At 41.2% G+C, this 26,446-nt stretch overlaps 1 protein-coding gene across 1 annotated transcript in view; it reads right to left on the bottom strand.

Annotated features, from left to right (window-relative positions):
• LOC126292114 (uncharacterized) overlaps positions 1 to 26,446 on the bottom strand; it is a 132,028-nt gene that overhangs the window by 56,175 nt on the left and 49,407 nt on the right. The window contains exons 6-7 of the mRNA XM_049985940.1: positions 6,131 to 6,386; positions 1,813 to 2,001 (exon numbers count right to left, since the gene is read on the bottom strand). Coding sequence (XP_049841897.1) covers positions 1,813 to 2,001; positions 6,131 to 6,386 — 445 coding nt within the window. The remainder of the gene's footprint in view (positions 1 to 1,812; positions 2,002 to 6,130; positions 6,387 to 26,446) is intronic.

Here is a 26,446-nt window from a genome sequence, read left to right as displayed (position 1 = left end):
ATGTCCCAAAAGATAGCAACTTGCACTTTAAATTCTGCAAACATTTGACACTAGTCAATAGAGTTTCCAATAAAATGAGTGCCTCTGTGGAAAAGCATAATTAAAGCAAATTTTTTTTATCAAATCGACAAAAATAACTTCTGTGTTCTGCAAGGCAATTAATGCCTGACTGCCAAACACATAGAAATAAAATCAAATCACAAAACTGAAACTAATACCATATTTTAACCTTCCATAATTATGTGAGCATATTTTAATTTACTTTATAGCTCCCAGCCACAGAAATCCATTTTGTTTTCATTTGACTTGAGAGCTATAAACCAAGAGGAAGCAGCAAAATCACTGAATGTAAACACTGTTAATGTGGAGACTACTACTCGTCCAACTACAACTCAGACTGCTCTGTGCACGTGCGAATCTTCCAGGTTGGGTGCGCCAGAAAAATGTTCCCGGGTAGCATCTGGCTGTTTGTAGCTACTGCTGGTACAGTTTGTGCCTAGGTACCTCAGACAGAGCTAATAGCCGCACTTCAAGTAGCCAGAAGCTGGAGAAGGTAATGCTCATATGCAACCCAACTGTGAATGTGCATAAGCCCGCTGGCAACTGTTCAAACGAACCCAATAAAACCATCATGATGTCATGTCCATCAGAAGCAGTTTGTTGTTATGAAGTACTGTATAGTCTTCGTCCTAAAGCCTGTTGCTGTTGGCGGACGCTTGTGTGTGCACTTCCAACCCCCCCCCCCCCCCCCTCCAAATGGCACATGCAGTTTGTTGTTATGAAGTACTATATAGTCTTCGTCCTAAAGCCTGTTGCTGTTGGCGGACGCTTGTGTGTGCACTTCCAACCCCCCCCCCCCCTCCCCCCTCCAAATGGCACATTTCCTTTGCAACTTAGGTTTTATTTATTAATTTTTTTATGTTCTATTGCTGCAGGATTATACCGCAATAGCGGACTAAAGTAAAAGTCTTTGTTAGAGCATCAGTTCTTACTTGTTGAAACAACAAAAATTTAACTGTAAACTAAAACAATGAAAAATTCCCAGAATACTAAAAAAATCCATGTTTTTTCCCAGTTTTCTCCCAGATAAAAAAATTCCCAGTGTAATGGATCTGGGAGATGTGTTATTTTCTACCGGATTTGTTGATACCAAATTGTAAATGTTTTCTTATATTTTTGTCAGAATTTTTTAAATTGTAATTTGCCTTATTTTATGCTAATTTACTTATATTTTTTGAGAGTGACAGCATATTGATTACTATTAGTAGATGTGACGAAGAATATCAAAGAGACTGGGTACAAGTGGAAGGTTGTGCGTTGTGTAAAATGACTTTTACGCTGGAGTCATCTTTGACCGTTGTCAGTCGGCAGTGAACTCTTGGCGTGAGTTGACGGTGGAACAATGCGCAGGTCGCCATCATAATAATTTGCTAGCAAACAGGAAAAATGAATTATGTTACTACTTTTTTATATAAACTTTAAGAAGAAACCACATTCAAAGAAATGGTATTTGAAGCACCAAAAATGAGGCAAACACATTGAACCAGGTCATTTCTGCAGTTGACGAAACTGCATTGTGGAATCATACTTCCACTAGATGACTGACTTCCACTAGATGACTGAAGTCAAGACAAATATCATCTTGTAAACATTTCACGGAAAAGGTACTGTCACGAAATATGTTAAGTACAGTGTATAAAAATAGTGAGCATATTTCACCAGGTTTTTCCCGGATTTCCTGGTTGTCACAGAGCATATACAACTTGCAAATAGAAAGCCTCTCTTATCAGCTACTGAAGTTTTACTACTGACCTGTCTTGTCTTGCGCTCCTCCTCCGTCATCAGTGGGTGGAGCTGGCGAATTGGCTTCATCCACCGGGACAGACTTCGCGTGCTCAGGAAATGCCTGAAGGTGTCGCGCCATGCGACTGTGGCCCAGATATATCTTCTGGCAGGCTGGGCACCGGAAGTGCGGAGAAATCTTGCGCTTTGGAACTGTCACTGTGGAATCATTAAAACACTATCAAACTGTCAGTCAGTAGTATTTCACTGTGGCATTTCTCACCGTAGAAAAGGCAAAGCAACTTTACTGTGAACCATGAGCAACACAAAGACAACAACCTTCTAATAACAAACACCAACACAACTGAATATTTACACTACTCATATAAATGAGATTCATGGGAAACATTCTGAGAATGTTCATAGAAGCAACAGTGAAAAATAACTTTCTTCTTGAGGTTACTGCTTCCTCACATTATCCATCCTGATTAATGGAATTAAATATTGTAAGAATGTGGAACAACTACAAGTAGAGAGCTTTATCCCAACGAGGACAGTAATGAAATTCACGCAGTGAGCATTTAGGTGGTGTGAAGAAATTAAAGGAGCACACAATACCATAGCTAAAGATGATACACACTACTCCACAGCAAATTATAATTAAGCTTTACAAGTACACACGTTTTAATAAACGTGGCAGTTAATAAAACTCCGCTCGAACAGGCCATGAAGGTCCAACGGTACCCACCGGCTGCCATGTCATCCTTAGCCCACAGGTGTCACTGGATAGTGGTACTTCATAAATAATGGTAAACAACAAATATGCAAATTGGGCAATAAAACTAACCATCATGAACATCACCCATTAGACAAGATTATTCACATAAATGGTTGTAGCTCCATCATAAGTTACATTGAGAAGTACCATTTTTATTTCTTGATGGTGACTAGTTTCGAACACCTGTGTCCATTTTCAAACCATCCCTAGCGTAAGTGTGACAAATACAGGTGACAGCCTATGTTCAGAAACTGTCCCCGCAGTGGTGATCAAAGCGGCGCTATGGCTGACTCAACAACAGTAGACTGAAATCAAGGAAGTTTACAAAACTGTCCAGCTGCTGTCACCAAAATCACATTGTGCGCACATACCAACGAATCGCCCCCTACCTGTGCTCAAGTATCAGTCACTTTATTATTTCGATCGAAGTATAGATTGTTGGTTATGAACAATTGCTGTGTTCAAAAATTTGGGGATGTAGTGCTGATGGGAGGTACCCCATGGCCATGGAGAGAAAGAGTTAATGACTTGTTTGGACAGCTGATGCCATCTGATAACAACTGTCTAAGTCCCTAGTGAATGGTATGTGATACATCTGATCTGCCATTTATACAAGAGCTAGCCAGTAAGTAATACTTGGTTGGCTTAACACAGTGGTAACATCCGTATCAGTTTTTTGTGCACTTTTACTATTAGCTTAAGCAGTCTGTCAAGTAAAATAAATACACCACACAGAAAATCAATGCAAGCAATAAAAACAAATCACAAGAATTACGTTAAAAGCCGCAAGTGTCATCTGCATCTGTCTGAGGCATCTGGCACACTTGAGACGCAGAGTGACATGGCAATAATGAGCACAATAAATGGCATAACCAAACTCATTCTCTGATTGGTTGTTGCTATGGTAGCTGTTGAAAGGGTCCTGTAGTCCCCTTTCATTATCATTTTATTTACTTTCCAGTGATACAGAACTCTCTGGCAGGCGTGAGTGAATGAATGTGGTGTGTTTCACGTTGCTATACAGTGGTTTAGTCTGCTGCAGAGGATCAGCGGTAGTTGTACAGAATGGCCAATCCCTGTAGTTTTCAGGTAGGCAAAGAGGTTTGCTCTCCTTGCATGAAAGTTACAGGTGTTAGGTTGGTGGCGGAAGCCTCATCTCTGGGTTTTCCTGGCCACGGAATCGGGTTGGAGACGTTAGAGTGTGTGAGAGAGTCAGTCTGCTTCCAGTGCACAGAGAGTCTGCAGCCGAGCTCTCTTCGAAGGACGGTGAGTTGGTTTAACTGCATGGTGTGTTGTCTCGTAGCGAGAGGGGAGCTTTTAGCTTTTGGTCTCGCATCTCACCTTATAAAGATTGTTTAACTCTGTCGGAGTAAGGAATGCAAGGCTTCTGCAGACCTTCAGTTTAATTCCTAATGCAGATTTTGATTCTTAAGAAGAAGGTAACACAAAGGTGTTGCATATGTAAGAAGTGCGCCCTCGGTTCAGTGTGAATGTTTTGTCTGCCTTCAACTGCATCTGTATACGTTCTAATCTTTTCTGCACCTTAATAATTTTGCTCTTCATGAATTTTCTTTGTCTCATTTACCTTTTGTCCATTGGAAGCCATCCACGTGGTTTAATATTAGAGTTTGTTGGTCCACTGCCATCACCCTTTGTCCATTTAAATGTGTCTTCTGAAAAATGTCAATTATTCGCGGCTCCGTAGTTTAATGTGGATAAAACTTGGCCACGGTATGTAGAAATTGTGTCTCCACAAACCACGTGGGCATACAAGTGTGTCGTGAATTGTGTACTGTTCACAAGAAATTGTACTTAGTTACCAGGCGACAGCAGTTGTGTAGATGCATTACATCAATGTTTAAAGGAATAAATAATTTTGCCACCGATCTTATCCTGTGTACCGATGTTACGTCTTTATTACCTACGCTATTTACCTTGTAGTTTCCTTGTTAGCCCATCCATAGTGTTTCCATGCGCACAGGCCCAATAAGTAGTGTTACCTTGTTATTTAAAACCAATTCTTTAGAATAGATGTTGTTTTAAGGAGTGCTGCTGCAAGCTGCTCTTATGCACAGCGTTCACACATTATTTACTTTATTTTAATATTTGATTCACATGAACAATGCCTGGACCAAGTTAGTAATTACATCCCATTCTTTATGAGTGATACTACGATGAATGTTCTTCTATGAGTTTTTATTCCCTTAGGATTTAATTAATTAATTTTCCGATTCAGTTGAACCCTTAACTTGTCGTGTGGCTAGAGTCGCTGACAACCCAATCTTTTACGTTGATTTCTATGTCATATAGCATTTTCTTATGCAAAGTGAGGATCACGCAACTTACACATAACACCACTCCCCCCCCCCCCCCCCCCCCTTACAAATAGTGACCATGACGCAAGTTAAGTTACACTGTACACGACTGTAAACAACTAGCTGTCGATGACTCTATTATGATCCAGGTACATCTAACAAATTCAGCTGAGAGAGCACTGCTTTAGTCTGTTCACTCCTGTAATATTATTCTGTAGTATGAGGAAATGCTGTGGTTTCTCATTTAACTTCTTCAGCCCTTACATGGCACACATGTTACATTCAAATTTTAATTTTTTTTTCTGAATCAGTCAACAAACAAAATTCACTGTGCCTCCTTGTAGTATATACTTTACAACATATATGCTCTTACTGAATTAACTGTTTTCGTTTGTGTAGTTACCAGAAATCATAAGTGACAGCACCTGCTTAAAGAAAGCTCTTTATCATATTTTCAGCACGTCTTCAAGAAATAAAAGTAATTTCTGTTTGTTTTTAGTAATTATAGACTGGACTGTGATTAGAGTATGTTGTAATACACTAATACACCCTACACTATCGAATAGGTAATTACTTATTTCATCACAACGATATTTTCTTTTCAATGGGAGGACGTTCAGGAATGATCTATACTTTCACATTCCACTGATGCTCTTTTTCATAACTTTTAAGTGTTTCGTACAGTTTTTGTACTGCACTTTTTCAATTATTTTCTAACATATATAGTATTCACTTTGAATATATTCTAAAATTTTGGCCAATAACACCAATTTTTTTAAAATTTAATGTATTAATGTTATTCTGTTGTAGAATAAAGCACTAACCACCGATTTAAATTTTTCATTCATAAAATCTAAGCTCAGAACTGAGGAGGACAATCAGGCTACAGTGAGTACAAAACTGGGCCTTGATCTTCATCTTTCATCTACAACAAGATTTCCCATGAAGATACATTTGAAATTACTGGAGTTCCATCACTTCACTGCTGATACCAACAGACTGCACTCATATCTTATAGGAGAGTGAGGCAGTGAGATAACAGACTAATCTGTATGGTGGGTAGTGAGATTCATCACATGGCCTGGCCTACTACGCACAAGCGAACTGCAATGACAGTGGATAAATTAAAATAGCCCTAAGGAGGTAAACTACGCTTACAGACATCTGGAGGAAAATCCCAAGTGGTCGGTGAACTCAGATATCCCAACAGGTGAGAGGTCCTGTGAGTGGTGAGCACCGCTACGTTTAGACTGACCTGTAGGAGCACCTGCAGGCAGCGCTGGATCTGGTACCTCTGTGCCCCCTTTCGCCAGAGCCCCGGCACCTTCCCCCTCCTTTCCATCCTCGTGGTCACTCATCTGGTAATCCGAGTAGCCACCATCCGAATCGTCAAGATCTGCATCTGCGAAGTCCAGCCTGTGCAGCCGCTTGTAGTCTTTCACCATGTGCCGCGGTGGACGAGATAGTCTACCAGAGCGGGTGCGCGATAACAACTGCTTCTTGCGCTCGGACTGTGGGCAAAATGTAGAATGCAAATAATGGAAAATACAGAATTCAAACAATGGAAAATCCAGAATGGAGTATGAGTTCCGCGCACACACACACATGTGTGTGTGTGTGTGTGTGTGTGTGTGTCTGTGTGTGTGCACGCGTGCGCTTGTAATTCTGATAAAGGCATGTCTGGACAAAAGCTGTGTTTGACAGTCTTTTTGTTGTGTCTATCTGTAACTCGGCACCTCTGCTATACGGTAAGCACCAGCTATCCTTTTCGTAATACTGATAAAATAACCTATATAATATAAGTTAAATCACTGTTAAGATAAACAACAATAAAATATATTTTCATGGTATCACTCTGCTGCTGTGTTCAAGTGTTACTGCGCAATAATGACCCCACTGGAAACATTAAACACTGCAGTTACATCATATCCCCACCAAATACTTAGTGGACTACTAATTATCTTGTAGGCAACTGCCTCATTAGGGAGCTGTGCTGCAAGCTCGGAATCTGAGCCATTTTCTTGCATGGATCGCACATTTTTTTCACATGGCTTATTGTTTATTTTATATTTCTGCTGCTCACTTGGCTATATACCAACATAGCTTATCACTGTGTTAGCTGAAGCAACAATGAAGGAATAGAAGTGGCCTCACAGTTGTAAAACAATGGAATGGTACAAAACAATATTATTTACAGTTGGCGCACTTTTATACATAGGTGAGCACATTCGAGGGTCAAATAAACTGTAAAGATAAAATTAAATTATTGAAATAAATAATTAACCATGCCTTAGGCAAGGTGATGAGCTAGCTCCAACCTTTTTTAACAGTGACTTTGAAAAACTGACCAGAGAATGGAGGAACAAATTGCCAGAATCTAACATCCAATATACAATAAAAATTTCCTAGGAAAGGGTCATCACAAAACTGATTGTTTAGCATTTGCAGAATCATTTAATAATTCTGGCACACAAATGAAAAACACACACACACACACACACACACACACACACACACACACACACACACACAAAGCAAGAACATCTCATGCACAACTGCAAGAACATCTCACGCAAAACTGAACGCCGACCAGAAATGTCGGTGATGGCAATCGAGAGTGCGTGAGGTGTGCTTCTCTCTCTCTCTCTCTCTCTCTCTCTCTCTCTCTCTGTGTGTGTGTGTGTGTGTGTGTGTGTGTGTGTGTGTGTGTGTGTGTGTGTGTGTGTGTTTTCTGAGGAAGGATTTGGCCGATAGCTACATGTAACAGTCTTTTTGTTGTGCCTGTCTGCAACTCAATGCTCATCTTTACTGTGAGTAGCAATCTACCAGTATCCTTTTCCTAATATTATTGTTAAATTTAATCATCCAGGAAGCCATAAACCCTAATGAGGGAGAAACAGCTCAGTTAAGAGAAACTGATTTACCATTTCACTTAACAAAATACATTAATTATACAAAAACTGTTCTCTACAAATGCAAAAATTCACATTACAAGGCAGTAAGTTGGCCAGTATCTTCATATGCATCAAGAAACAATAGTTTTAGATCCAATAAAAGAAAATGAAACCAGAAAAAATGTAAGAAAGATTGTATAATTTTTATCACAGTTATGGATCACGATTTCAGTAGCGACCACCTTCAGACCTAACAAACACAGATACATCTTGTTTAACAAAATATAGCAAAATTACGAAACAAGGCATCAGAAATCAATTGAAGTATAAAAGAAGCAGACACATACATGAGTATACACAGGTTGCTAATCACTGTTCAGACACTGGTTGCTAGTCATTGTTCAGTCAGTCACAAGGGGCCACTACAGAGCGTTTCACAAATTATACTGAGTTGCTGGAGTGCGTCTTACGAACCACTGGTGACGCAGTTCGTAAACAAGCCCAAGGGGTTGTTTATTTATCACAAAGTGCATTAACACTATACAGTGTGCAGATATGAGTTACTAATAACACACACACACAAGCACATATGGACAGAATCCACGTAAATCTCTATACACTGTTCTACACTGCAAAACTGGAAACTGATCATTAGTTAACCTGTGCAGCAGCTGTAGCTTTCTGTTGGATAAGGAAACTTCCCCCACTGCTGTTTGCTTTTCAAAATTTTCTGTGGTGTTCTCTTTATGTGAGCAGATAAGATATTTTTGCTGAGCTCATGGTTCTAAAGGGGAGTTATTTGTGATTTATTAAAGGAGTACTTATTTGCAGTTGTTATGTGAAATAAATTCTCTCAAATAAAGGCTGAGAAGTGTACATTTTAAGTATGGTGATGTCTGTGATCTTCGTAGTGTTGGTGGGAAAGGGACTGGATTCGTAAATGTGGCATCTTGCTGCAGTCTGTAGTGACAGTGTATTGTAGAGTTGTGTAATTGTGTTGTTGTCAGTTGGCGGTGAACTAATGAATGACCAGAAAGTAACTTCATTTCTCTCTCAATTAACTGTGTTACTGGTAGTCTGCATTAATCTCTTCCATCCACGAATTTCTTGCACTTGTAGAATGAGTTGCACTGAACGAAACCACTTGCCATATACTGTGGGTGTGAATAAGTCTGAAACAGCAATGTGCTGTAATGCGCTGCTTGACTTATGGTGAAATACCTGAATCTCTGCAACACCTAGGCGACTTATTTTTGTTACAGATGGAGACAATTCTCTTCGGACTCTTCAGACGTGGGGAGAACTGAAGCTGAGATGATACCTTTGACACTGCTCATTCTGTGAAAAGTATTCCAGCAAGCGATAGGAGAGACAGTGAAATCGGCATTGTCAAGCTGTTACACTTGGGACAGGGCTTCAATGTGGTAGGCTCTTAGCAACTTCCAACATACTTCACGCATAATGTCAAATTTTCCCTAAACTTTCATTCACTTACGTGCTTAACATTAAACAATAGCACATGAACTAATCATTGAAGTATTCAAGGCATCTGAAGTTGTTTCATATGGTGCAATTCGGTTCTTTAAAGGATCAAGGATTTACTGGTAAATCCTTGTACACAATCGACAAATGTAAACACACAAAACGAACATCGTATCACTAAAGGCCTGTAATACAAGAACTTTCTCTCCATTCTGCGATGTACGTAAGATATAAGTCATGTCTAGACAAAAAAGCCAACACAAAGCAAAATGCAACAACCGATCATGAGCCAAGGTTCCAACCAGGTCAAGCACAACATGCCAGTACATCCTATTTGACAAACAGTAAATGACAACCCGTTTACTATTGTATGATGCCATTTTTTAATTCTGGTATATTTTGGCATCCAAGAAATTAGTCCTTACAGACTGGAAAGAGAAATTGTACAGCATTTTGAAAAATTAAAATTCAACTGGCTTATGAAAGAGTATGGATAACTATAAAAAGAAGTCAGAACAAAAGAGGTGGGAAAATTTAGTGGAATAAATGTGATCATTAGCGGGCCGGTAATGACAAGAACAAGAACAAGAAGAAGAAGAAGAAGAAGAAGAAGAAGAAGAAGTCAAAGGCCTTCCAAACTGGACACTTGATGAATGGCAGCAGGATTGGGAAAGTGAAAATGAGGAACATGAAGTACAGTGTCGCCTTCTGAACATCAGAACGACATTACAAATGGGTTATCGTAGGGCCCATTAACATATGGTTTTCAGATGCTTCCTCTTTGTGGAAGCCAGGAAGCACTAAGCACTTTTGGGTGAAACATAGCTATTAATTCAGAATGTCAATAACAATGTGATGGGATATTCTATGTAAAGTAGGACACACACTATTTAAAAGTTTGAGATTTGGTACTTTTTATACATTTTTTTGAAAATGCTGGACTTTTACTGTATGGCAACAATAATTTGTGGCCCATTATTGCTTTCCCTGCATAATTTTTAGCCAATTTTATAATGTCATATGTTTTTTATGTAATGAGAGTGTGAATTATTAGAGATTTTGGACCTTCATTTCAACTAATTGGCAGGTAAGAGTTAGTGTATAATTATTTATATTAATGTTACATACCCTAATGTATTGCATAACGAGTATAAAACTGAAGTAGGTAAATTATAGGTTGGGGGTAAATGATACAATAGCATGAACTTTCATGTCACATGAGTCACTTTCATGAAATTAAGTTTTTATACCAATAGAGATATTAGAGATAACTTTATCTTGTTCAGTAATTTACTTCTTAGTGTGACTGTGTAACTAATATCACTACTAAAAATTACCCAATTTCAACCTGTATAGTAAAAAAAGAAAATTAAATGTGTAACATGAGTCACGTAATCTGAATCACAGTTGTATTATTTTAAGATTCAAAGAAGAGGATGGCCCTAACAGCAGCAGAAAGACAGAGTAGGAGGAGGGAAAAGCTGAGTTAAGGAACACGTTAAGAATTTAAGAAGCAGCACCTGGAAGAAGCTCGAAAAAGCCAACAGAAGCAGAAACAAAAGTTCTACAGTTGAGTCAACATAAGAAAGGACTGTTATTAGAAGAAAGAAGAGCTAAAAATACGGAGAGAGTTAGAAAACATAGGCAACATAAGAGGTAAGATCAGCAACCTAGTAAAGCAAGTTTGTCACCGTATCAGTCACAAAGTGCTCTGGATAAAGCCATAGTTCGAGTACTACTATTGCTTGCATTAGCAAGGTACAGTCAACTTTGCCTGAAAATGTGAAGGTAGTTTCAATCTAGTCAGATAGACCTGCCTCATGATTTAAAAACAAACATATTACTGCTGCTCTACCTCAATTTCAATCATTTCATAATGTGGAAATCTATTGGAACTTATTTGCTACATCCCATGGAAAGAAGCCATAGATGGAATTGGTGCAGTTGCAGAATGATTAGTGAGGAATGCAGTTAAAAAGTGAAAATTCATAGTAGGTAACGCATCAACTTTCACTCAGGTAGCTGCAAGTACCACAACTAAGCAGGTTTCAGGTAGCTGCAAGTACCACAACTAAGCAGGTTTTTCGTGTGCCGATTGATGAAATTCAAGGAATCAATGTGAAACTTAATCTGTCTCAAATATTTTCTTCAGTGTCATTAGTACCAAACATAAAAAGCATTCACTGCTTTCACTACCGGAAAGGAGTACTACAAACATACCTGATGCCTCCAAAGAATTTTTCTGCTGCAGATCATCATACTGGAGAAACTGTAGAAAGTGTGAAAATTGGAGACTGGTACAAAGTAGAATATGACAGTAAATTCAGTGCTGGAGAAGTACGTGCAGTTTTTGGAAATTCTTACTTAATCCGTGCAATGGAGTGTTAAGGGCACTATTGGAAATGGCCTGTAAAATGTGATGAAATTATAAAGAAAATTAATCCACTTGATGTTCTCAATGCAAGAGGGTATTTTCAGTTCTGACTTAATTGAATTTTTAGTTCATTTTCACAGATGTCATGCTCTTATAATTTTTCATAGTGTTTAAAAAGTGAAATGTTAACATTAAGTTTATCTTATTTGGCACATAATGTCATATTTTTATTTCTCTGCTTGTAGGGAAAAAGGTTATCCAACAAGAAGTAGCAAGGAACACGAGTCACGTGTAACATTGAGTCACGCAACTTTTTCAGTGTATTACAATGTTTCACATGGTATAAATATTTTTAGAAATCTGTAACTCTCCCATTTGAATGCCGACCTAATATCCATTTTCTGTGATAAAAACCAGATCCATACTCCTAATAGTTTGACGACTCTTTTGACCTAAAATGCACATTAGGAATAGGATGTCCCAAATTTGTAACATTAGTCACAACATAGATAATATTCTTGTTCTTTGATTTTAATGCTCTTTCCCGCTTAAATAATGCTTCAAGACCTTTGCCTGAATACCACAATTTATAATGATGATTTACAAAAGTAAATAAGGGTTTATAGATTGATAACAAGTCAACATAATAAAACACTGTTTTCGAAATGTAACGTTGACTAACGTCAACCATGGAATCTCCCTGTTACTGAAAAAAGTAAAAAACATATCTATGAACAAACTAAATAAATCTGGAATATATATTGTAACACATTTTTATTGGAACATTGCTATACTTCCTCCTAAATATATTACATAACTGATACTAGACAGGTGGAGCTGCTCACCTGTAAACATAAAAAAGATATGGATTATAGTGACTAATTTAACATTTTTCTAACCTGCCAGTTTTTATCTGTTTCGTATCACACGCTCACTTAGATTATTGTTGTTGTGGTCATCATTCCAGAGGCTGGTTTGATGCAGCTCTCCATGCTACTCTATCCTGTGCAAGCTTCTCATCTCCCAGTACCTACTGCAACCTACATCCTTCTGAATCTGCTTAGTGTATTCATCTCTTAGTCTCCCTCTACGATTTTTACCCTCCAATACTAAATTGGTGATCCCTTGATGCCTCAGAATATGCCCTACCAGACAATCCCTTCTTATAGTCAAGTTGTGCCACAAATTTTTCTTCTCCCCAATTCTATTCAATACCTCCTCATTAGTTATGTGATCTACCCATCTAATCTTCAGTATTCTTCTGTAGCACCACATTTCGAAAGCTTCTATTCTCTTCTTGTCTAAACTATTTATCGTCCATGTTTCACTTCCATACATGGCTACACTCCATACAAATACATTCAGAACGACTTTGTGACACTTATATCTATACTTGATAACAAATTTCCATTCAGAAACACTTTCCTTGCCATTGCCAGTCTACATTTTATATCCTCTCTACTTCGACCATCATCACTTACTTTGCACCCCAAATAGCAAAACTCCATTACTACTTTAAGTGTCTCATTTCCTGATCTAATTTCCTCAGCATCACCCGCCTTAATTTATTACATTCAATTATCCTCATTTTGCTTTTGTTGATGTTCATCTTATACTCTCTTTTAAGACACTGTCCATTCCGTTCAACTGCTCTTCCAAGTCCTTTGCTGTCGCTGACAGAATTACAATGTCATGGGAGAACTTCAAAGTTTATGTTTCTTTTCCGTGGATTTTAATACCTACTCCAAACTTTTCTTTTGTTTCCTTTAATGCTTGCTCAATATACAGATTGAATAACATCGGGGATAGGCTATAACCCTGTCTCACTCTCCTCCCAACGACTGCTTGCCTTTCATACCCTTCGACTCTTATAACTGCCATCTGGTTTCTGTACAAATTGTAAATAGCCTTTCGCTCCATGTATTTTACCCCTGCCACCTTCAGATTTTGAAAGAGAGTATTCCAATCAACGTTGTCAAAAGCTTTCTCTATGTCTACAAATGCTAGAAATGTAGGTTTGTCTTTCCTTAATCTTTCTTTTGAGATAAGTCGTAGGGTCAGTATTCCCTCACGTGTTCCAACATTTCTACGGAATCCAACTTGATCTTCCCCGAGGTTGGCTTCTATCAGTTTTTCCATTCGTCTGTAAAGAATTCGCATTAGTGTTTTGCAGCTGTGACTTATTAAACTGATAGTTCGGTACTTTTCACATCTGTCAACACCTGCTTTCTTTGGGATTGGAATTACTATATTCTCCTTGAAGTCTGAGGGTATTTCGCCTGTCTCATACATCTTGCTCACCAGATGGTAGAGTTTTGTCAGGACTGGCTCTCCCAAGGCCGTCAGTAGTTCTAATGGAATGTTGTCTACTCCGGGGGGCCTTGTTTCGACTCAGGTCTTTCAGTGCTCTGTCAAACTCTTCACACAGTATCATATCTCCCATTTCATCTTCATCTACATCCTCTTCCATTTCCATAATATTGTCCTCAAGTACATTGCCCTTGTATAGACCCTCTATATACTCCTTCCACCTTTATGCTTTCCCTTCTTTGCTTAGAACTGGGTTTCCATCAAAGCTCTTGATATTCACGCAAGTGGTTCTCCATTCTCCAAAGGTCTCTTCAATTTTTCTGTAGGCAGTATCTATCTTACCCCTAGTGAGGTAAGCCTCCACATCCTTATGTTTGTCCTCTAGCCATGCCTGTTTAGCCATTTTGCACTTCCTGTTGATCTCATTTTTGAGACGTTTGTATTCCTTTTTGCCTGCTTCATTTACTGCATTTTTATATTTTCTCCTTTCATCAATTAAGTTCAATATTTCCTCTGTTACCCAAGGGTTTCTACCAGCCCTCGTGTTTTTACCTATTTGATCCTCCGCTACCTTCACTATTTCATCCCTCAATGCTACCCATTCCTCTCCTACTGCATTTCTTTCCCCCATTCCTGTCAATTGTTCCCTTATGCTCTCCCTGAAACTCTGTACAACCTCTGGTTCTTTCAGTTCATCCAGGTCCCATCTCCTTAAATTCACACCTTTTTGCAGTTTCTTCAGTTTTTATCTACAGTTCATAACCAATAGCTTTTGGTCAGAGTCCACATCTGCCCCTGGAAATGTCTTACAATTTAAAACCTGGTTCCTAAATCTCTGTCTTACCATTTGTTGTGATAGTGCCACGACATTTAACAGTGCCGCCACGACAGTACGCACAAACGGCGATAGAGGCGCTCCGCAAATCAGATGAGCGCGGGAGCGCCACCTAGCTACGAACGGCACCGGCCGCATGTCACGGCACAGCAGTCGAATACGAGAGACTGAGTTGTAATCATGTGATCAGCTATTGTTTCTAAGAGAGAGTGTGAAAATCCACGCAATTATTGTGATTAAAGGTTATAACACTTTTTGGCGACGAGGTCGGGATATTTTCACCGCGTTGTGGATTTGCGTGTTCGTGACGGGGCAGACATGGAACAGCTTATGCAAGCGCTCATTGAACAACAAACACAGCTGACGGCAGCGATTCAGGCGTTGTCGACGTCGCTTACTCATCGTCTGTCTTCCTCTTCTCCGCCTCCATTCCCTCCTTACGACGAGGCCGCTGAAGACTGGGAGAATTATGAGAAGCGTTTGCGGCAACACTTCTTGGCTTTCGACGTTGTCGACGCTCCTATGTGTAAGTCGTTATTTCTATCTTGGATTTCCCCTCGGGTCTATCAGCTGCTATCTCAGTTAGCCCCTCTGCGGGAACCAGCCTCCCTGTCCTTCCAAGAAATGTGTGACTTATTGTCTGCCTATTATCGAACAAACACCCACGTCGTTGCCGCCCGCGTGGCGTTCTACCGGTGTCGTAAACAGCCCCATCAATCTTACCGGGCTTGGGCGGCGGAACTACATGGCCTGAGTAGGAAATGTCAGTTTGTCACGGACACTCATCACGAGTCTTATGCGGATTCAATGGTTAGGGATGCTATTCTACGGCTTGCTCCTGATAAAGAAGTTCGGCAACGTGCCCTACAACTGCCAAACCCGTCGTTGTCGGAAGTTCTAAGCATCGCTCAATCCTTTGAAGTGTCTCACGCTGCTGGCGCGCAAATAGACGCGTGGTGTGATGTAGGCGCTGTACAGTCAACTCTCGACAAGGACAATTTGCCTGTTGCACAGGAGAACGAAGATGTGGCGGCGGTTCACTCGCGTAAACAACGTCGCGTTGGGCCGCAACGCTCGCAGCGAAACCAGCAACCACAGAAGCCGGTTTGTTCCGCGCTTCCTTCTTGCCCCCGTTGTTTCGTACAGCACGACAGGGCAGCGTGTCCAAAACGTTGGGCCACGTGTAATTCATGTAGGAAAAAAGGCCACATTGCTTCTGTGTGTCAGTCCCATAAAGTTCCTGTCAACGAGGACGAGGCGTCGGACATGGATGTTCACTGTGTGCTTTCTCAAACAAATAAGTCGTTTGTTACTGTTCGTGTTCTGAATAAAGACATCCGCATGCAAGTGGACACTGGCTCTGCAGTAACTCTCATTAATTCTCGCACGTATTTGGCGTTGGGCTCCCCTTCTTTGTCTCCAGTTACGCGCAATCTGAGGACTTATAATCAGCAGAAAATTCCTATCATGGGCCAGTTTGATGCTTCCACTGCCTACAAGTCTGTTGTTCGGCCCCTCACGTTTTATGTGGTGGATCATGCGGGCACTGAAAACCTGTTCGGTTATGATGCTTTCCAGTTGTTTGGGTTCTCCATTGATGATGATGTGCACCTCATATCTGAGGACATTCCGTATCAACAGCTTGATGGATTGTGTTGTGAATTTTCGTCCGTGTTCTCTGCTGGTCTGGGTTGTGCCAAGGATTTTGCAGCCCACATTACTCTTAAACCTACGGCTCGCCCTAAGTTTTTCCGGGCACGCCCTATTCCGGTGGCGTTGCGTGCACCTGTCAAGGCTGAGCTAGACAGGTTAACAGCTTCAGGGATTCTCCTTCCGGTTACCTCCAGCGAATGGGCATCGCCGATCGTGGTGGTTTCTAAACCAAACGGGAGTCTGCGATTGTGTGGTGACTTTAAAGCCACTGTCAACGCTCAGAGCGTCATTGACACTTATCCTCTTCCTCGTCCTGAGGAGTTGTTTACCAAGCTCGCTGGGGGCCAGTTCTTTTCCAAACTTGACTTATCGGAGGCGTACCATCAGTTGCCGTTGGACACTCCTTCCAAGGAATTTCTCGTTATCAACACTCCTTGTGGGTTGTATCAGTACCAGCGATTACCATTTGGCGTCGCTAGCGCACCGGCCATTTTTCAGCGGTTTTTGGAACAGCTCACGGCTTCTGTTCCCGGCTGCATAAACTATCTGGATGACATTGTTGTCACGGGAGCCTCCACTGCGGAGCACCTTCGTAATTTACGTTCACTGTTTCGAGTTTTGCATTCGGCTGGGTTGAGGTGCAATCTGGACAAGTCACAGTTCTTCCAACCCTCCATTGAGTATCTTGGTTTCCAGTTGTCCCGTGAGGGCATACGCCCTCTCCGTGCGCACGTTGCGGCCATTAACGCTCTACCCCGGCCGTCTACGGTCAAAGAACTTCAGGCGTTTCTAGGCAAGATTGCTTATTATCACAAATTCATTCCATCCGCAGCAGCGGTAGCTTATCCTCTGCATCAGCTGTTACGCAAAAACGTCCCCTTCTGTTGGTCCGACGGGTGTGAGCAGGCTTTTGTCCGCCTGAAGGCTCATTTGCAGTCGGCGCCTTGTCTTGCCACATTCCGTCCGGGTCAGCACTTGGTTCTGGCGACTGACGCGTCACAGTATGGCCTAGGAGCTGTTCTCGCCCATCGGTATGAGGATGGGTCGGAACGACCCATTGCCTATGCTTCCAAGACCCTCAACGAGGCGCAACGGCGTTACTCTCAAATCGAAAAGGAGGCGCTCGCTATCATTTATGCTCTAAAAAAGTTCAGCGTTTTTTTGTATGGTTCTAAGTTTCACCTCATCACCGACCACAAACCGCTGGTCTCTCTGTTCAGCCCCTCGGCGTCACTTCCGGATAAGGCAGCTCACCGCCTGCAACGTTGGGCCTTATACTTGTCTCGTTTTCATTATGAGATTCACTATCGCCCCACGGCCCAGCACGCAAACGCGGATGCATTGTCGCGATTGCCGATGGGCCCCGACCCTGTTTTCGATCGCGATGAACTCCTCTGTTTCCACATTGATGAGGAAGAACGTCGTGTGGTCGAGGGCTTTCCACTTACAGGTTCGCAGGTCGCGTCAGCTACTGCGCGGGACCCGGTCCTGCGTCGGGTGATCGGTTTTGTACAACGAGGTTGGCCGGACAGGACCGGGGGCCGGGCATCGGATCCCCTTCGCAACTACCATGCCTTGCGCCTTCGTCTGTCTGTTCGTGATGGTGTTGTTCTTCTGGCCACGGATGGCGCATCTCCACGGGTCGTGGTGCCAGCCTCTCTTCGCAAAGATGTTCTCAAACTGTTGCACGGAGGCCATTGGGGTATTTCTCGGACTAAGTCCCTGGCCCGCAGGCACGTTTATTGGCCCGGCATTGATTCGGACATCGCCCATATGGTTGCTGCATGTGGCCAGTGTGCTCAACAACTGGCGGCACCTCGTACAATGCCCTCTCCGTGGCCTGATCCAGCTCAGCCATGGGAACGGGTGCACGCCGACTTTGCTGGCCCCTTCCTCGGTACTTATTGGCTACTGTTGATTGACGCCTTCTCGAAGTTTCCATTTGTTGTTAGATGTCCGTCGCCCACCACTGCGGCGACGACGCTGGCTTTGTCCAAAATCTTTGCGCTAGAAGGTCTTCCATCCACGATCGTCACGGACAATGGCCCTCAGTTCTCTTCGCAGGCCTTCCGTGATTTTTGTACTGGACAAGGGATTCATCATGTTACCGCACCTCCCTTCCATCCGCAATCGAATGGGGAGGTCGAGCGCCTTGTCCGCACTTTCAAATGCCAGATGAAAAAATTCCTTAGTGATTTTTCCACAGATGACGCCCTGCTGCAATTCCTGAGTTCTTATCGCTTCACGCCTCTGGGTGATCACAGCCCTGCCGAACTCTTGCATGGCCGCCAACCGCGCACTCTACTGCACCTGCTTCACCCTGTCAGGCCTTGTACTGTGTCCCCTAGTGCGGGAAAATACTCGGTGGGCGCCGACGTGTGGGCACGAGGGTATGGATCTCGCCCTAAATGGATTCCAGGGGTGGTCAAGGCTCTTCGTGGCCGCCGGCTTTGTGAAATCCGTACGGGCGACGGCACGGTTGTTCGCCATTACGACCAGATGCGCCCACGAGTGGTGGCCACGCTTGTGCCACCGCCCCATCCTTCGCCTCCACCAGCTCGAGACGCCAGTCCTGTCGCTGCTGCCGATCTACCGTCCGTGTTGATGCAGCCGCCGTCGCTGCCGCTTCCAAGTACTCCGGAACCGGCCCCAGTCGCGACGCCGCCTTCTCCGGGACCCATCTCGCTGGAGCACACTCCCAGGTCAATGACACCTATGGATGCTGCTCCGGAGTTGTCACCCATCATCTCATCCAGGAGACACGTTCCTCGCACGAGCTTCCGTCCTGGACATTTTCGACCATACTCCCGTGTCTCTGCGCGGGATCTCCTCGGGGCCTCACAAGAGGCCATGGATGTCTCTGCGCTGTCCATGTCTCCAAGGAAGTGAGTGTTTATTTTTTTCAAGGGGGGAAAAGTGTTGTGATAGTGCCACGACATTTAACAGTGCCGCCACGACAGTACGCACAAACGGCGATAGAGGCGCTCCGCAAATCAGATGAGCGCGGGAGCGCCACCTAGCTACGAACGGCACCGGCCGCATGTCACGGCACAGCAGTCGAATACGAGAGACTGAGTTGTAATCATGTGATCAGCTATTGTTTCTAAGAGAGAGTGTGAAAATCCACGCAATTATTGTGATTAAAGGTTATAACACCATTATATAATCAATCTGATACCTTTTAGTATCTCCAGAGTTCTTCCATGTATACAACCTTCTTTCATGATACTTGAACCAAGTGTTAGCTGTGACCTAAACACACACAGAACTCATCATTCCCATATCAGTCACAAAAACTGAGTTACATGTACACGAAAATACAAAAATTTGAAAAATTACCTGAAAAACATAGAGTTTCTAAGTGTGGTAGCACAAAAGGGACAAGTGATAGCCAAGCCATATTTCACACACTGCGTAAGTAGACCATAATGATATATATCTCAAAATTTCAGAATGTTATTGCAAGACATTTGCGTACAATGGAAGTTGACAATGTATTTGGTGATGTGGTCATTGTTCCACAACACAAAACATACCATAAAATGTTCTGCCTCTTCTTATCCTCTCCCATAACTGTTTAATCACTAAGAACAAAATATAGACAAATTAACACAACCTATCATTAATATTTACTGCATGTTAACTGCTAAAAACCAGTTGATTGTACTTCGAACAGAAGTTCTCCCACACTTTAGCTACTGTACTCTGTACATTGAGTGGCAAATTGTACTGTCTTCCTGACACTGTGGTAGGAACTGGAACTGTCATAAGAGTATGTTCAAAAGGAATCCTACACCTGTCTGCCAAACATGGCCAATGAAATGATCTTGCTGGTCCTGTTGGTGCCATGAAGTTCACAAATACATCACCTGCTTCACAGCACTCTGCACCACATCTCAAGTACCATTTGTCATCATAAACAGCAACAACATAACAACCTGGTTGTATGTTGCTGCTTTTGTTTCTGAATCCTAGGCCAGACACACTATGAAGACACATGTTGTGCATGAACCTATAGTTATAACCGGACAGTCTGCTCATCTGCACATTGTCAGAGTCTGCTGGAGAGAAGTATTGATGGCTCCTTGTGCCTGCAACAGTTTTAAAGTGTTCTAGTCTGCTTTTTAGCAAATCTTCGACTGATTTCACTTCATCTATCGAAACATAGAATGACTGTATGCCAGAGATATTTTTCTGTACCCAGGTAAAATAATTGAAGAGGTGATAGAATGTGACCTTCTATAGGGTGCTGCAGACTAGCTCGTGATACCATGCGCTTAATGGTAGCACCAATACCATCACATACATTTTTATCATGACTTGTTACGAAAAAATTCTGTTCTGCATAAATCTGAAAATCATGGTAATGCATGCATAAATTATCGAGTTTTTTTACAGTTTTTGTACTGACTAGCTTCCCCATCACCGAAGTATTTCACAAAATGTATGTGAGGCAGCTTGTTTTTTACATGTCATGAGAGTGCGAATGTGGGCATGAACTGCAATGGCATCATGAATTAAACAGTCACTAGAAATGCACAGTTTCATGACAGACACATCACCTGATTCACCTCTATAGTAAATCACAACTCGCTGGTGAGTTGCCTGACTGTTGTCCCAATGATATCCTTGGATGGCATCTTGAACTATAAATGCATAATTTTCAGAAAAGTCTAGTATTACAATAATTTCATCTTGTTCCAAATTATTCTTACAAAACTGGAGATAAGCTGATTGTGCTGTTGCTGTGAAGCTGTGTGTGGTGAGTTTGTGTGTTTTCTGACAACACATTTCAACAAAATCTTCTACTGTACTTTGCTTTGTTTCAAGACTTGTGCGATCCATGTGTGTCCATTGTTTATAAGAAACAAGTTCATTGTCATCCATAAGGAGTTCACCATAGTTTGTTATTCATGTGTTCCGCAATATTTGCCTTACCAGGACACTTTTCACACCTGTGGATCATGCACTGGTAGGAACTGATGTCACACACTAGCGGCTTCATTCCACCTTTGTAATCTAAACCAGGATCCTTTATAGCAGCAAACACCAGCTTAGCATTTTGACAGGTCTCACATACACAAACATTGTGTGGGTCCCTTGCACTTACAGGCACAACCCATTTTGGCCGAATATTGAAAAAAGACGATAAACTTACTTTGGTATTGGGATAGTTTTCCTTGAATTCTACATATAGTTCTGATATGTTGCATAGTAACAGTCTTTTTTGTTCTGTACACATACATTTCCCATTTTCACTGTTACATAGTCTTTTTTTCCAGGCATTATTTGGCAGTAGACATTTTTTTCATAAAACTCCGACACTAGCACCTTTATTTCTGAACTCGATTGCTTATCCTGAGCTTGCTGAAGTTGTAGAAGCACTCCTTGGGTTGCTTTTATTTTCCTAGCTAGCTTTACCTTAAATGTAGAAACATTGAATTCCTTTGCAGTGTAGTCAATAGACCAGCTGGAAGGTGCAAGGGTAAGAATAGCTACTTTTTCCTGGTGCGTGGATAAGGCATATTTTTCTTTCAAATCATGCACAATTATTTTGTCCAAATCAGAGCATTTCTGGCATGATTTCTGTTCCTTTGGAGCAAATAGTTCTTCCTCTTCCAGCATTAATGTGTCAGTTATTTTTAATTTTAGTTCCATTTGTGCTTCTTGTAGTTTTCTTCTACCATAGCCTGTCTCTATTCCCAATTTTTTGTGTCTCCATGGGAGACAAACCAAGAGCAGTCACTGAAGTATTTAATTGCTCATCCGTTGCAGTTGTAAGTGGCTCATACTCTTCGTCACTGCCATGTAAATAATCAGAATATTCTTAATTTTTTTAGCAGTGTAACACACCTGGAACATAACTTTTGTCCTGGTTTCATGTTAAGTCCCATGCACTGATTCACTTTCAATACTGATTTTATATCAATTTCTCTGAGGCTACACTTCATTATCTTCTTATGAATCTGAAATGAATCAAAACAACTTCTTTGTAGGAAAGCATACTTATCCAGAAACACTTTCATATGGTGATAACAAACAAAGTTTCCTGGGACTGTACTTCTTGTGCCCACAGCGTGTATCCCAGATCTCCATAGCAACAAATCTTGGTCTGATTCATCCAGATTATACAGTACAAAGTGAATGCCACATTTTGTTCCATATGTTGTTTTATGACATTCAGATGCTTGTGCTCTACCAATACTGCAACTTGTTTGAACAAAAGCACCACTCTCCTGCCTCCATACTGACTTTCCCCAACAGTACCAACCAGTCCGAACTAGAATCTTAAAAACATGAGTAACCTGTAATTGTTGCTTGTTTCCTTTGTTGTTCCTGCCTAACAATGACTCATAATGTCCCTGAAAACTACCATTGTTTAACTTTCTGTTGCTGTCACTATTACTTGCAAAATTGTGTTAAAAGAAACGTAACCAAATACATCTCTGTCAACTTTTATTGTACACAAATGCATTGCAATAACTTGTTGAAATTTTGCCCCATATTATATTATGGTCTACTTATGCAGTGTTTGAAATTTGGCTTGGATATCACTTGTCCCTTTTGTGCTACCACACTTAGAAAATCCATGTTTTTCAGGTAATTTTTCAAATTTTTGTGTGCATGTAACTCTGTTTGCATGACTGATATGGGCAAGATGAGTTCTGTGTGTGTTTAGGCCACATTAAGCTTACCACAAAAAATTTATACCATTTTTGAGTGCATTATATTTGGCATAGAGGGCACCTACAATATGTACCTTTTAACGTATTACATTTCGGAATTTTTTATTTTCCCTCAGAAATATGTTGTTGGTGTTTTGATTCATAGAGCGTGTTCTCTAAGTGGATGTTACTGGGTTGTAAAACTTTCACTGGACTGTGCAGAATAGTTCCAAAGTTATTAAGACCGTGTGCTAAATTTTAGCCAAATCTGAGACTATCAGCTGGAACATTTTCTCATATTGGTTGAATTGACACGGGATGACCCAGCTATGATTAAGTTATGCTCTGTGCAAAATTCTCCCTCTTTCATTCCTTATTCCCATTCCATATTCACCTACTAAGTTTCCTTTTCTTCCTTTTCCTACTGTCGAGTTCCAGTCATCCATGACTATTAAATTTTTGTTTCCCTTCACTATCTGAATAATTTCTTTTATCTTATCATACATTTCATCATCTGTGGAGCTAGTTGGCATATAAACTTGTACTTAGATTATTATCATATGTTTTCATGAGTGAATGCCTGTGCCAACAACTTCTTTGAACAAAAATTATGTATATAGTGAACACTTTGGGTCCTGAGCCATTGGGCTCGGGTGTCTAACATAAAGACTGGTTGATTTTTAATGTATTTTAAACTACTACAACTCATGGAAGGTTTCAGTTATAGCAATAAAATTACTCTTATTGAAAATCCTAGACTTTCATGTTTAAAACCATATATAATACCTTTCTCTTGAATTAATACATACTTGTGACAAGCGTTGTTATTATAACATTGTTTTTGAAAAAAGGAAAAATTGGTATTTTCTAGAATGTCTTATCTACAGTAACCTCCTGTAACTATTTTAGGATGCAATTTTGCTCTTTGTGTGGTAAATTTTGAAGCACGGCATTTTGCACAATGCTACTTTACATTCACTACACTGGTAGCTTGTGTCTTTTCGCCACACTTTTCCAGTCAGTTTTTTTCCTCTCAGAGAACACACTACACACTGTTTTTGTTTCTGTTTCTTACCTACTTCTGTCTCAATCTTTTCCAGGAAATGATTTCCAGTTGATAGTCTCGAGAGTCCACATGGTCCACGTTGGGGTACAAGATCTTTGCTTTCTGCAAGATCTGCACAGATAACTGTCATGAAGTGAGATGTTGTGAGGCGTTTTCCAGTAACCTTATTGAATAATATGCAGGCACTTACAATTGAGATTAGTATAACATGGAATGCCAAGTTTCTCCACCACTTGACAGTTCGATGTTCAGATGTGCTGTATGACAATTGCTGATCTGATAAGTCAACACCAATCTTGTTTTTATTGTAGTCCACTACACAGGCTGGCATTGACTTCTCTCTTCCTCTCTGATCATTGAAAATGACCATCTCAGCAGTGTGCCTTGTAGTTATCATACACACATTTCTTTTGTCCTTCCAGCACATTGCTAACCTATTTCCTTTACACCTGAAAATAAGTTCACCTAGCTGAAGGTTCGGACCTTTTATAGCCCGAGGCAATCCCTGCCGAGATTTTCTTGTTGTTCCCACAAGAGCAGTTTTTGCAGCTTCCAGTTCTGAACAAGTATTGGACTTGTGTACAATCTGTCCGTAAACAAAGTGTAGCCTTTTCCTGACAGATTTGCAAGCAATGTCTTTACCAGAGTCACTGTGCCAGACCTTTCACCTGCGTAAACACGGAAATACCAGATGTAACCTGTGTCAGATTCGGATAACATGTACAGTTTCATACCATATTTATTTGGTTTTTGTGGCATGTACTGTTTGAAATACACACGACCTCGAAATTTTCACATGCCTTCATCTATTGTAATTTTTTGAGATGGTGTATACGCACACTGGAAATTAGCACACACATTATCTAGGAGGGGTCTCACCTTGTGCAGTGGGTCATAGCCAGTTTCTCCTTTCCTCTTAGATAAGGAACTATCACTAATGTGGAAGTTTCTCAAAACAGAAGGAAATCTGCCACAGCTCTAGATGTTTGGACAGGAATGACAAGACACAACAGGGTTCTTGGAACAGTGCTCTCGTATACATGGCCTCACACTTACACACATATGGACTACAATTGCCAGAAACTTCCTTATTTCCGTAAGTGTAACTCCTTTCCACTTTGATAATGAGCAGGTGCGGAAGGGAATTTGTGCTTTGTAATTTCCTGATGCATTGTTGAGCATACAGATTAGTTTGTTCCTTTATATGTTTCATCATACTGTCAGGAAATATGAAAAAAATTCTAGAGCTGCACTGTTCTGGTCTAAACTGACAACACTGCATATTCCGGATTGTCCTGAGAATAGAATGATATCTGGTGCATGATCAGTAGTCGTCCGACCTTCCTCAGAATCGGTGCGGTGCGCAGGTCTCGGCTTCCCCCTCGCTGTCAGTCTTGCTCGTTCTTCAGGCACAATATTGACGGGATTACTTGCTGCTGAAGTGCTTGGACATCTGCTCTCTTCTTCTGAAACTATCAGAAGAGTAGTATTTGCAAATAAAATCATAATTACATACTGAGAGTTTTTTCAGTGAAAATCTGAACAAAAGTAATATATGTTTTGCTGTCAGAATTCTTTACCTGAACTGCTAGAAACTTCTTGAAAATAGTCCACATCATCATCATCATCATCATCATCATCATCATCGTCATCAGAGTCATCTACAATATCTTCCTCTGACAAATCAACGACACTTTCTTCTAAATCACGATATAACTCGCGAGCAATTTCTTCATCCATCAAGCCACACTTCGCCATGTCGATGCTACTGAGACCACGTGGGAAAAAATCGCCGTTCACAAAATCCGACAAACAAAAAGGGAAGCACACCCTTCCACAGCATGCCCGCACCATCTAGTGACCAAACTCTAACTACAGTCCATGCAGCGCCTCCCAGACAAACGGGAGTCGTAAGAACACACAAAGGAAGGAAGGGGTAGAACGAGAACACGCACGGGTGCTGGACTTTCGGGCAGGCCGCGCACACCCGTATTTTTACGGGCGTTGGCGCCTGAGTGTTAAACTGATCAAACCTAACTCTCAAATGCTAAGTAAATAAGTTCCACTAAACTGATAATAATAATTACAAAAAAATCTCAGATTGCTACTGCTGTCAGGGTCAATGTAATATCTCATACACCTCCCCACTCAGCAGCAAGAATCACTGAGAGTTAGGTTTGATTGTTCATTCATCTGCATAATTTTCATCAGAGAAAAAGTCACTGTTTTCTATGACGAAAATAAATTATATAAATGTGAATGAAGGACTTTTGCTGCATCTCTGAGTGAAGC

This window comes from Schistocerca gregaria, chromosome 9 (genome assembly GCF_023897955.1).
Source record: "Schistocerca gregaria isolate iqSchGreg1 chromosome 9, iqSchGreg1.2, whole genome shotgun sequence".
NCBI lineage: Eukaryota > Metazoa > Arthropoda > Insecta > Orthoptera > Acrididae > Schistocerca > Schistocerca gregaria.
The sequence above is the reverse complement of the archived record's forward strand: the minus strand, read 5'-3'. Positions and strand labels throughout refer to the sequence as shown.